Consider the following 12,429-nt stretch of genomic DNA (forward strand, 5'->3'; position numbering starts at 1 on the left):
CATTATTGACATTTTTTCTGATGTCAAAAAGTATCCTCGATTGACCGCTATTTGTAAGAATTTATATGAATTTATATATTTGTCTGAGACAAGCCCCATAATGTAGGGATTTTCCAAAGCTTATCTGTTCACATCGTCAGTCAATCCACAGTAGCAACAGTGACCCCGACTATTTTTTTTTCCAGAACATAATTAATGTTTTTGACCTTCTGCCCCACACACATTTTGTTTTCTTTGAATTTAATAATTTTTAAAAGCTCTGCGCTGGCTTTCCCCGCTTAGTTATTACCACCAAAATCGCTATCATTTGTTTGGCTAAACTATTTTCAATTCAATGTCAATTTTCCGATACATTTCAAAAACAGCTCGCCTTTTTTTTAAGAAAAAGTATTTAGAATAACTCATCAAGTTTTGAAACCATGATGTTCCGAAAACAGTTATCCTGTTGTTCATCGCAGTTTATTGAGCACTTAGCGAGTACATGCTCCTAACCAAAATTGGCACCTTTTTCATTAGCGGAGCTTTAATCCCTAACAGTGCTGCCAGATTGGCCATTTTTTTTTCAAAATCGATAACATCGCTGATATTCTCCCATCTCTAATAGCGAGAAAATAAATAAACGTTTTAAGCCTGGACTATTTTCATCCTTGATCGCAAATACATTTACAAAAAATTTCACATTACTATTAAATTGCAGAGCGAAGGAAAAAAGAAAGTGTGAAAAGTGTCGAATTGAAGAATCTCTAAAAAATTTACGAAATCATTTGAGTGGCAGGGGAAATACCATTCAAGTGTACCCACTGCACAAGGGCTTTTGAACAGAATTTTAAACTTCAGTGACACTGCTCAAAGACTTTTACCCAAAATACCAATTTTTTTCTTCCCACTGCGCAAAGGATTTTTACCGAAATTCCATTCTTCAGAAGCACATGATAACACACTTTTCCCCATAATTAAAGTTTTCGAAGATACAGCGAACCCTTACTGAAGAAAGATCTTTCAAGGATTTCCACAGCTCAAAAACTTTCTCATAGAATTACCATCTCTACAAAAAATTAATAAAATCATTTACGAGCCATGAGAAATACCATTTAAGTGTATTCTGTGGCAAAAGGGTTCTAAAATATAATTTAGATGTTCAGGATTTTGGTTAAACACACTTTTCCCAAGGATTCAGGTTTTTCCTTAGTACCACCATACCATATAATTGTTTACATGAACAAATATTAAAATATACTATATTATTGATATAATATAACGAAATCTTACGTCCTGTTTTAGTTTACGGCATTGCAACAACGGTGTGAACGCAACAAGAGTTTAGTGTGAAGAGTCATATACATGGCTACGACGAACTATCGCGATTCTTCGTAAGGCCATCACTAAACAAAGCTCTTGGCAATCGATAATAAAAACTCGATTAATCAGCTGTTCTAATTCGACCAAATCGAACTGAATAAGTTGAGAGGATTTTATAGTTTTCGGAAGTGAAAGTCGGAGTGTCGTGCAAAAAAGAGTAATTACTAATTATTCATAGTTGATAGCGAGTGTGTGATTGTGGCTCTGTTTTAACAATAAAATCTTGATCCATTTTTGACTGCCGGTTAACATTTGAAAACAGGATATAGGCAAACAAAAAGAGACTAACTCTTAATATAAACTTACAAACGTCAGAATATACAGTGAAATCCCCAGAAAAACAACAACATGCTGCTGCAGCGGAACAAGTAAAACTTAAAAGCGGCTAATTTCTCGCTTTTTTCTTTGATTTCTCTGTGTTCCATGTATAATTTAATTAGTGTCCCGCTGTTTGCGTGTGTTTGCCTCCTTTTTCATTTATATTTCCATTTTTCCCCTTAACTTTGTTTTTAATCCATTTTTCCCTGTTTTATTCCAGTGCCCGCGAAGATTTTAACCAGGTTGATGGATTTCAATTACTTGTTCTGTTTGTCTAACCAATTTTTTTTTTATCAATTGCGTGCTAACAAGAGATAGAAACCTCACCCCCTTTTTGTTACTTTTTTCTACTGGAATTTGTGTTTGCATTTTATTTTTAGCCTCGCTTTTGTTGTTGTGTTTGCCGTTCTCGTTTTTGTTACTTCATCGCCGTTTGTCTCTCCACTTTGTTTTGCTCTCCACTTTCTGCGCTCTCTCTGTTCTCAGTGCTAAATAAGAGAGTGTACACTGAAAGAACAAATTGTTTTCCTTTTTTTATTTTTTGCACAACATCCCAGCATTTTAATTATTTTTGTTAACATCCTAGCTTTATATCCTAATGAAGTGAAATTGAATTAATTTAAACATAATAAATAAATAACTGCAAGGAATATGTGGAATAATTTTGATTTTAATTTAAACTTGGTTTTAATTTATTTTTAAGATTCATAATTGAGATACAAACAATTTATACATAGGTATTTTGATTTCAATTTCAGCTTTTCTTTAAATCTCACAAATACTTAAAAAGATGAAGAGAGAATACACTCTTTATTAATCTTTCTTTTGTTCCGTGGTTTTTCTAATGCCCACGTTTTCGATCCTCCACTGTTGCTAACTAAAAGAATTGCGAATAAGTTAAGTTAAAATAAAATTAAATTTTATTTATTGAAATTATTCCCAATTGCCCCACTCGTTTCCACTCAAAACGGCAACAGCTGTTTTCAACCACCACCTCATTGCTGCGATCTGGCAACGCCGAATAGGTCTCGCTTTTTGTGCTCCACGTCGCCCACAGTCATTCGCTTTTATTTATAAGAAAAAGAAGTGTAAAAAGTGCCGTCGCACTGGCTTTTTTATTGATTCGGATTCCGAATCGGTGTTAATTGAAAGCGTTAATCAGTCGAGAAGCTCGCTCTTGGTCAGTCGCCAGCAAAGTTGCGCTCTTATCAACACTTTTCGCGCGTGTTTTCCCTGCGTGAGTGAGTGTCTGCTGTATACTGCATTTCCATTTCCATGGAGGTTATAATAATATCGTGTTTGATAAAAGATAAGATAAAAAAGACCGCTAATCCATCTGCTTAGCGCTGAGTGATTGACAAAGGCACTTTTACACTCACGTGCGCTGCGAGTGAAATTCAGTCACACTCAATTTCATTACGGTTCTTTGTTTGCTATATTTACATATGTACAAAACAGTGAATAACCGCATTTAAAATGTGTGATAAAAAACTCACATGTCGCCAAATGAGCGAAATCTGTTATTTTTTTGGTCTCGAGCCAAATTGCGAACAGGCAACAACAAAGCTTCCATAGATAAGCCAAATCACTCAAAAGTGTTGCTCAATCGCGCGACTTGTTGCCCTTCGCTCTTCTGAGTGGAAAGTTGTCGCATAACTGTTTGTTTAGAAGAAGGATATAAAGGAGAGGGGGTGAATTGATTCTAATTGGACTACAACAATAATTGGACAAAACAATAATGTTTACTCAAGGACACTTATAATTTTTAATCTTAAAAGTATATTTACAAGCGAGAATTCTTATCAAATGAAACCAAAAAATTCATACATTTTGTGTTAGCTTTCAGAGATCAGAACCCTGAATACCTTTATAAGGACACTCATTTGTTTAATAATATTTGTAATCGATTGAAAGGAATTCGAAGAATTTGAGGACTCAGATGCTGAACTTATAAAGAGAAAAAATTTATTTATAAACAGAACTCAATGCAGTGGGATTATGGTTTTGACTGTTGTAAATCGATTTACTGTTTAAATATTGCAAAAGATTTATTTTCTTTCAGTAAGCCGATCTGTTAGTAAATTACAAATAATATCTTAGTTTTCTTCTACGTATTTTTACGCAATTTCACTAGTTTTTAAAAAACATCGAAATCTCTGAAACTGAAAATATCAATTAAGCTATTGAAAATCATTTAATATTAAAAAAATATAAAATTTATATGCCTTAAGACTTGAATCTTACATTCAAAGTTGTAGAATAAACAATGAAAAACTACTTATTGATTTTGATCCTACCAACATCAAATTACAATTGTAAATTACAATTTTTTTTGTTCATTGTTATAACTTTTTATTTAGAAAAACAAGCAAGAAGCATAGAAAAGACTTGATTATATCTAAAACAACTTAGCACCCTAAGTTAACGCATCCTTAACGATCGAGATCACTAACCCTTTACCAAATCACCACTCATCCTATCTTCTGTCGGCGGCATCAAAACTGTTGGACTTGAGTTTAAGGCTTCCCCTGGTCAGTTGATTCAAATCGATGATGGAGAGATATGGTTTGGGAGGTACATTTACGGGCAGAGGAACTTCGATAGTGACCGCTGCCGATCTCTTGCTTTTGACACCACCTCCTGCGCCTCCGCCTCCTCCATGGTCACTACCCGTTTTCAGGGCTCCCAAAGCGAAGGGGGAATACTGATCGTGCCCAGGATGTTGGGAGCAACTTGCTGTGGCAGCCCTCCTATAATTTCTATATCCACTGAAACTGCTGCTCCCGGGGGCCAAAGGTCGAGCGGGTGAGAATCCTCCCTCGTCCGAGGATCCACCTCCACCGCCCCCTGAATCGTAGCAGATACTGAGGTTTGTGTAGGCAATGGGGGCGTGGCATCGCGGGGTTTTGGGTCGGGGCTTCACCTCGTAGCGGGTTTTCGAGCGAGATCTAGAGTGGTGGGCATGGCGGTTTCGCCCCCGTCGTTTGCCCCGCACCTCAGTCACTATCGGCATGGGCAGGATGTTGATGAAGCGGTAGTACTGCAGCAGTGTCCTCGCCAGGTTTCTGCCAACGCGGTAGTCTGGAAGACCAAAGCGTTTGATTTGGAACCAAACTGATATCTGCTTAACAAATACTCACATCCGTCCTCGTTGTACAGAGATATAGTCTTTCCATCTTTGAGGTAGTGACCCGCCATGGAGACCTCCAAGGTGTAGGCATTCACCGTATCACTGAGTCTCTCGCAACTGAATCTCCGCATACTGCCCGCCTTTCGTTCATCCGCATTGAACATCGTGTGGTCCGCCACGTAATCCGGAGCATTGCTGGCGAAGAGCCGCGGGAATACCAGGTGCCTCTCGTACCTGTACACATCCTCGTAGGTGTTCCCGTAAATAAAGCAGCCATGCATGCTGCTATTGGCGTGCAGATCGATCACAAAGTCAATCTGATAGGTCTGAAAAAATAGTCACAAATTTAGATTCAGCTTGTACGATAACCATGTGATACTACTTCAATGATTTTTAAAATTAGTAAATAATTATTTATGGGCTATAAAACTGTAAATAGTTACAAGATGAATTTATATGCATAGTTTAAATTACCTACGAAATATAATGAAAGCTGTCTCATTCATTATCTGTCAATTTTCTATTTTTTGACGAATAGTAATTTTGATAATTGAATACTAACACTTAAAACGAAGGTGGTTGTTACTATTATGTTAGGCGATAATATAGAATATCATATATTAAAGTTTCTAGCTGATGACTAATTAGTATTGGTATGATAATTTGATATGCTACCAACTGAGATCGTATACAAAAATCAATCAAAGCGAGTATCACGAGATTATTTGAAATTATGCCCTTAAAGCTTGTACTTACATCCGAATTATCCAACTCCTTTAGCATGCCCTTTACCGCATGCAGTTCCGGCTGCGTGAACTCCGATCCAATGTGCCAGTTGCGATTCATGTCCTGACCCATCAGATTGCATCGATTGTTGCCCAGGAACACCCCGTCCGGATTCACCATGGGCACAATCTTGAAGACGAAGTTCTCCCTCAAGACGCCGGCAATGGGGTGATTGCCCACAAGGAACTCTATTAAACCCTGGCACACATGGGATGCCGGAGCTTCGCTCGAATGCGTCCTGCAAAGGATAACAATCACCCGGATAAAGCTGCGATCCAAACGATTTGTAGAGCGCTGTTTGCAGGTCACATGGTCGATGGTCAGCAGGTCCACATTGCGATTTTGCTTGAATAATACGACTAAAAATCTTGGGGAACACTTTTGGCAAGATCCTCTTAGTACTCACCAACGATTTTATAAGCACACATCGAGTGAACCGCTTATCTGCTCCCTGTCTGGCATCAATTACATTCAAATACGACTGCAAACGGGAGTAACTATATGGCCAGGCCAATGCAAACTGATAGACATCCTCCTCCTTGTCGAAAATGAAAGCAAAACTCAGCACATAATGTCCTTGATGCATGGCCGATCGGTAGAAGAACACTTGCCGCTTGGACAACCTCTGCCATTTTGGTCGGCTGGAACTTTTCACCAATGGAGTCAGTCCCGATGAAAACAGATTCCTGCTCTTGCTGATGTTTACAATATGGAAGAGCACTCGCTGATCTTGTTTCACATTATCCACGGTGAAGTTGAACCAGAAGCGAAAGCGCGGATTACAGGTGTCTGGTCTCAGAAACAAATCGTACTCGAATTCGCCCACCAGCTCCGCTTTTCCGAGGTTTCCTGTTTCGAATGCCGCATCGAAACAGAGATGACCTCTCTTGGCCTTTCCACTTTGACCGGGCGGTCGGATGATAACCCGGGAAACGTTTCCCAGGCCGCCCTCTCCATCGCTATCTTCGCTATCTGTAAGGGAATAACAATTTAAAAGAGTTAGCTACGGTATTTCTCCTTGAAAAATAATATAATATAATACTGAAAAGAACTAAGTACTAGTAGTCTTGAATTCTGAATTTGTTGATAAGAATCAAAAACTAAACTTAAACAAACAATCAAACATTCTCAAGAATACGAATTGGTTCTTGATCTCAGCCTTTGTAATCTAAGTTGACTATCACTTTTGGAGCTCGCACTACTTAATTTCTAAATTTAGATCACTTTTAGTACCATCTGAGCCGCGTTCGTACATGCTCGTGTGCTGGAGCGGATCGCAGGCTATTCCCAACATGATGACTCTTTTCCGCTAGTGCGTCTTTCTCTGGCAAAAATCTAGGTTCTTCTATTGCAACTGAGTCGAGTGTTGTGGCCCTAATCCTTCGAGGTTTCTGCCTCAGCCTGGCCTGTCATAACTTTCTTGGCCTGAGGTGCCTAGTCCTTCTAATCCCACCCAGCTGCTATCTTTAAACCAATGCATCTTCTCCTCATCCCGCTCCTTCTTTCCTTGTGCCACATATGCGTGCCGCAAGTTTCCATTGCATTCGCTGCACCTGCCAACGCCTTTTAGTTGAGCTTCGAACAACTCGAGACGTCAAACGTCTAAAATTGAATAGTCGCCTCGCGGTTGCGTCGGCCCCCAAACCCAAACCAACAAAATCCTGAGTTGAGCGCCGGAGGTAAATGTCTGGAGACTTGAAAGGTCTTGAAATAGCTTCATTTATACCCTAACTGGAAGTATAATGACTTTTGGTAGGGATGATTAAGTCAATGTTTCCCTCATGGTTTTACCTATGTATTTATAACTGGTTTAGAAGCCTTTGACAATACCTAAGCTATTTTTCTACTGCAAATTTAGTTTCCTTAATTTACCTACACTTATTCTGAATAAAATCTATAAAGGCTCTTTACCCAAAGATTGTAGATTATTGACTTAATTTTTTTCGAATACATTGCTTTTCTTTACTTGAGTTTTTAAAATAGTATATTTTTATTAGCCTTAGTGCATTTCACCTTCATTCTGCGGGGGAATTCCCTTAAACTCTTATCGGTGGCGCACATTTATGGCAATTTCACTCACCTGAATCGCCCATTCCGCCGTCTCAACCCATAAACTTCTCTTTGCTTTGAGGCTGCTTTCTTTGGAGTGGCAGCTCAGTGACCTGACCCGGGGCAGGATCGAAAATAGAAATTCAATTAGCGAACGCCTCCTTAGAGCGCCGACATGGGCTTTCACTTTTCTCGAGTGGGTCTCCAAGACGGGGAAGTCGCGTGCGAAGTCTTGGCGATGGAGGTCGATCTCTATCTGCTAATCCTGGGCAGCTCCTGGTCGCTCCTCGCCGCTTCCTCCGCACCGCACAGACTGCCTTGGAATCCGGGCTGCGGATTCCGGAACCGTGATTCGCATGTTGGCACTTTGACGTTGCCACGCCACTCACGTGTGTCGCCTTCTGTTTGGTCGATAATTCGCAGTAGTTTCCGGCTAGGGGCTTTGCTTCGCCTGTGGTTTTCGGTTCCGCCGCAGCGAGAGCAGTTTCCAGAACTGGGCAACCGAGAGGAGAGGCAGTACTAATTGCGTTGAGCCGGGGGCTATTTGGTTCACTGGGGCTAATCGATACGGTCGCACATCGCAACGTGGGAACCGTAACGACTGCGTGTGTGTTACTTTAACGATTATGTCAGTGAATGAACCCGCCAACACCCCATTTTCTTAACATCTTAACTCCTAAACCAAAAAACCCAAGTCAGCATGTCCAAACGCAGGTAGCTTTTCTTAAACATCTTTTTAATGTTTTGTTATGGTTTTGTTTTATCCTTTCCTTATATTTTTATTGTTCTAATCGTTTGAATCACTTACAGATTAGGCAGCGTAAGGCCACCAAAGCGTTGCAGGAGCGACATGGACAATACATCCACCTCGGACATTGTCATTATCAATGGCAACTCGCATCCGGATCTGGCCAACATGGTGGCCGAGCGTATGGGCATTAAAAATGGAGGCTGCTCTGTGTTCCACAAGTCCAATCGGGAGACTATTGTGGAGATTAGTGATTCCGTAAGAGGCAAGGACATCTACATTATCCAAACGGGCACTAAGTAAGCATTAAATGAGTATTTCGTATCAGTTTGTTAACTACCCTCTTTTTGTCATAAAGGGACGCCAACAATAACATTATGGAGCTGCTGATCATGGCCTATGCCTGCAAAACTTCCTCGGCCCGTTCGATTGTGGGAGTGATTCCATACTTGCCGTATTCCAAGCAATGCAAGATGCGCAAGCGCGGTTGCATCGTGTCCAAGCTGCTGGCTAAGATGATGTGCACCTCGGGCCTGACGCACATCATCACCATGGATCTGCACCAGAAGGAGATCCAGGGATTCTTCGACATACCTGTGGACAATCTGAGGGCATCGCCCTTTCTGCTCCAATATATTCAGGAGAGCGTGAGTACTTTAAGTTCTCTAACCTAAGGAAAGAATCAAACTTAAAACACATTGTAGATTCCTGACTATCGCAACTCGGTGATTGTCGCCCGCAATCCGGGCGTGGCCAAAAAGGCAAATTCCTATGCGGAGCGACTGCGTCTTGGCCTGGCCGTCATTCATGGAGAACAGAAGGAGACGGATGCCGATGAGGTCGACGGTCGGTACTCCCCTCCTCCGACCAGGTGAGTTGCATTCCCCTAATCTTGGAAGCAGGCTTCGCTGATTTTTTTAAGTTGTAAAGTTTTTTTAAGGCTTCTGTTTGATCTAGTACTTATTTAATTTTGGTTTGCTGTTAGCTTGTTTTGTTAGTTTTCGGGTCCGTAAATGACAGAAGCTGGACGAACTTGAAATCGATTATTTTGCATTCTGCACTACACCCTGTTTCGTTTATCAAAGATCACTCGAATGTCGACCATCCATTTGTTATATTAAGTGTTATGAATAGAGCATAACGACTCAATACATTTTTAATGGCTACAGTTTCCAAAGGGGTTTATTCCTATAAATACCTGCTGCAATCTAATTATTAACATGATATTGATTGAATAAAACAATCTTTATTGGCAGTTTTTATAATACCGCTAATAAAGTGGTAAGTTAATAGTTTTGATAAGAAAACTAACTTTTAACTTGTTTTAATTCATATATACCTGGAAACTTTTTTAAGCCCCTAACTTGTATATTGTTTTAAAACGCACGTTACCATTAAATCACAATCGCCATGACATAAGTGTTGCAATATTCTTCAATGGCTTATGTTCGTACTCCACAGCCAGGGCTGACACGTTTTTGTAGATTTTTGAGCTATATCTGCTTTATCTTATTTGACCGCTTTATTGACTTTTGAAGTGTTTTTGTATTTTGCGTTTTGGAAATATTATTGCTTTATTTTTACGCTCCCCACATGCCACAAAAACCTCGATACTTTTTGGTGGGCATGGGGAGCAGTCCACTTGTCAAAATTTTAAATTCAAAAAACAGAAAAACAATCGAAATTTCTCTTTATTTGTGTTATGCAGTGCGTATAGCAATTTATTAGGAAATTCAGTTGAAATGTGCTTACCAGCGGCGCCTAGGTTCGTATTTTTAACTATTGTTTCATTTCATTTAATTTATAATTTTTAATCAATTGACATTTGTACTTTTTTCCACCAACCCACGCCACTCCACAAATACCCCAACCCACCCACATGATTCTTTTCTTTTTTGGTTTCGATAACGGTTCGACCAACCAATGAAATACACCACCAAAAACCAACCCACAATGTACCACAATGTACCACAATGCACCACATTGCACCACTCGAACCACAAACCTCGTGAAACTTCCGCACACTAACCACTAGAAACTCTACTCCACAACACGCCCCAACCAGCAGCAACCGGCAGCGAACCACCTCGGTTTCGGTGGGTGTTCCGGAGCACATTGTCAAGGTGAAGCCACCACTGACCATTGTGGGAGATGTCAGCGGACGCATCGCCATTATGGTGGTAAGTATTCGTTTCCTTCCGAAATATATTTTGCGTGTGGAATGCCATTTTATTCATTTTCATTTACCTTTACTATTTCAGGATGACCTGATCGACGATGTGCAGGCCTTTGTGGCCGCCGCTGAGATGCTGAAGGAGCACGGAGCCTGCAAGATCTACGTGCTGGCCACGCATGGTCTGCTCAGTTCGGATGCACCGCGTCAACTGGATGAATCGCCTATCGATGAGGTGTGTCCCAGAGTGTATTTCCATAAAAATCACTTGTAATCTGATTATATATTCTACCCTACAATAGATCGTTGTCACCAATACCATTCCACACGAGATCCAGAAGCTGCAGTGCCATAAGATCAAGACGATCGACATCTCCATTCTGATTGCTGAGGCTATACGCCGTATCCACAACAAGGAGTCCATGTCCTATCTTTTCCGCAACGTAACGCTGGAGGATTAGTGTGCATATCCACTCATAGAACCACTCACAGCCCCTAGTTCACCGCTTGAAGTCACAAAAATAGTGTTGCATCCGGCTCGTTTTGGGCCGGTACTTGTTTGTTTATCGCTTTTAGACGCCATTGGAAAGTGCGCCCAGCGTGCGTTTGCTCAAATAAAAAAAATGAATGATCCAACATACTGTAGCATACTTATAGGCCCGACACTATACTCCACACTGTACTACACGTTGTACGTTCATCGAAGGTTAATCACTTTCTTCTAGTTTGTAAGTCTAAGATCCCACAACTTTGTCCAAATAAAAGCTGATTGTACTCAACTGTGGAAAGTTTGGGGCCTCATAAAAGTTCAATCGGGGCACTTGACGCTTGTCTGAATTTATGGTACCTGTCGAAATGGAACACGCTTAATTGAGTAGCCGTAGCCGTCCAAGTCATAAATAATTATATGGACGGACATTAGTTGCAGACGTAAAGTCACTCGCTTTGCATTCTGCGTTCGCCTGGTACGCAAATAAAGTACCAGGCAGATGTCTCACATCGCTCTAATTTGACAAATATTGTTGCGGAAACGAGTGCAGCACAGATAAGATAGTGCATGCATCTCCGTGCAATTCCTCGTGACAAGAAAACCGGAGAATCCCGCTTCGGCAAGTGGCTCATACATAAATCATGGTCCATTAATCAAGCATCAGATATGTCAGTCCCTATCTTACAGCACCTCGAAGTCGGTAAATTTGCATTGCTAAATGCCAGAGGGACGACCGAAGAATGCGGTTCCAGCGGCGGTGACGAGACCGTCTGATATTGGATTGGATTCATAAACACAATATTTGGGCCGGCCCATTGGCGCATATTTGCTAGGTCTCTGCCTAGGCCAAGTGCGATAAACTCAGCGCTGTTTGCCCGCCAGAAAGTCAAACAGAAATTGTGCTACGCTTTTCAGCGTGACACTTGCTGCTTTTTTTTATCGCAAACAAAAACATTGCAAAGCCCAAGCTAATCCCACCAATCTCAGGCACCTGCTGGATTTGAATTGAATAAGGCGGCATAAACAAATGCAAATCAAGCCCTAGCCGAGATCGAAGGGGTATCTTGAATTTCTCAGGTAACAACAACGAGTCACGTGAAGCAGCCGCATTGCGCATACGCCATGTTAGCCCTGTTTTGTTTTGCTTCGGCGTGCATTGAACCGACTTCCGTCAGGGATTTTATACCTACACCACCTATTAACAGTCCATCACATTTTACTTTTAATAGAGCCTGTCGGCTAATTTGTTTTATCATTCCCATGGCATTCCAATTGCAATGCCAATTGTTTGTACCCGATAACTGTTGACTCTGTTTGTTGTTTCCGCTTTTTGTTCCTCTTGTTTGACTTTTTGTTTATCACTCCAAAATTGATTT

General features: G+C 40.8%; 2 protein-coding genes across 14 annotated transcripts; one reads left to right on the top strand and one right to left on the bottom strand.

Moving 5' to 3' along the window:
- Nucleotides 1-1,415: 1,415 nt before the first annotated feature.
- LOC108043490 (phosphoribosyl pyrophosphate synthase-associated protein 2) lies at nucleotides 1,416-11,342 on the top strand. 12 transcript variants are annotated; one of them, XM_044458478.1, is made up of 9 exons: nucleotides 1,468-1,516; nucleotides 1,898-1,919; nucleotides 8,453-8,689; nucleotides 8,749-9,037; nucleotides 9,095-9,261; nucleotides 10,099-10,155; nucleotides 10,456-10,570; nucleotides 10,652-10,798; nucleotides 10,866-11,342. In XM_044458478.1, coding segments are annotated over exons 1-9 (1,194 nt in total). In that variant the 5' UTR covers nucleotides 1,468-1,515; the 3' UTR covers nucleotides 11,025-11,342. The 12 variants fall into 12 exon arrangements, with proteins under 12 accessions (XP_044314416.1, XP_044314411.1, XP_044314415.1 ...); XM_044458475.1 differs by having other exon boundaries at nucleotides 1,469-1,516; nucleotides 10,426-10,570; XM_044458481.1 differs by lacking the exon at nucleotides 1,898-1,919 and having other exon boundaries at nucleotides 1,416-1,516; nucleotides 10,426-10,570.
- LOC108043489 (cytosolic carboxypeptidase 6) lies at nucleotides 2,925-7,948 on the bottom strand. Of its 2 annotated transcripts, none has more exons than XM_017122217.2 (5): nucleotides 7,674-7,948; nucleotides 6,000-6,565; nucleotides 5,564-5,938; nucleotides 4,818-5,133; nucleotides 2,925-4,758 (listed from the first exon to the last, which is right to left on the bottom strand). In XM_017122217.2, exons 1-5 carry the CDS (start codon nucleotides 7,684-7,686, stop codon nucleotides 4,154-4,156), a joined length of 1,875 nt encoding a protein of 624 aa, XP_016977706.2. In that variant the 5' UTR covers nucleotides 7,687-7,948; the 3' UTR covers nucleotides 2,925-4,153. The 2 variants fall into 2 exon arrangements, with proteins under 2 accessions (XP_016977706.2, XP_016977709.2); XM_017122220.2 differs by lacking the exon at nucleotides 7,674-7,948 and adding an exon at nucleotides 6,827-7,411.
- Nucleotides 11,343-12,429: the final 1,087 nt, after the last annotated feature.

This window comes from Drosophila rhopaloa, unplaced genomic scaffold, assembly GCF_018152115.1.
Source record: "Drosophila rhopaloa isolate 14029-0021.01 unplaced genomic scaffold, ASM1815211v1 contig_167, whole genome shotgun sequence".
NCBI classification, from domain to species: Eukaryota; Metazoa; Arthropoda; class Insecta; order Diptera; family Drosophilidae; genus Drosophila; species Drosophila rhopaloa.

What these genes read in the sequence shown, in the direction of transcription:
- LOC108043489 (XM_017122220.2), bottom strand. Translation starts at nt 6,887, where the DNA reads ATGTTGGGAATAGCCTGCGATCCGCTCCAGCACACGAGCATGTACGAA. An exon ending in GTGTGCTTATAAAATCGTTG is followed by an intron (nt 5,939 to 5,999) that starts GTGAGTACTAAG and finishes GTATTATTCAAG; the next exon opens with CAAAATCGCAATGTGGACCT. An exon ending in TCTGTACAACGAGGACGGAT is followed by an intron (nt 4,759 to 4,817) that starts GTGAGTATTTGT and finishes TTGGTCTTCCAG; the next exon opens with ACTACCGCGTTGGCAGAAAC.
- LOC108043490 (XM_044458475.1), top strand. An exon ending in TACTCCCCTCCTCCGACCAG is followed by an intron (nt 9,262 to 10,098) that starts GTGAGTTGCATT and finishes TGTGTTATGCAG; the next exon opens with TGCGTATAGCAATTTATTAG. An exon ending in TGCTTACCAGCGGCGCCTAG is followed by an intron (nt 10,156 to 10,425) that starts GTTCGTATTTTT and finishes ACTAACCACTAG; the next exon opens with AAACTCTACTCCACAACACG.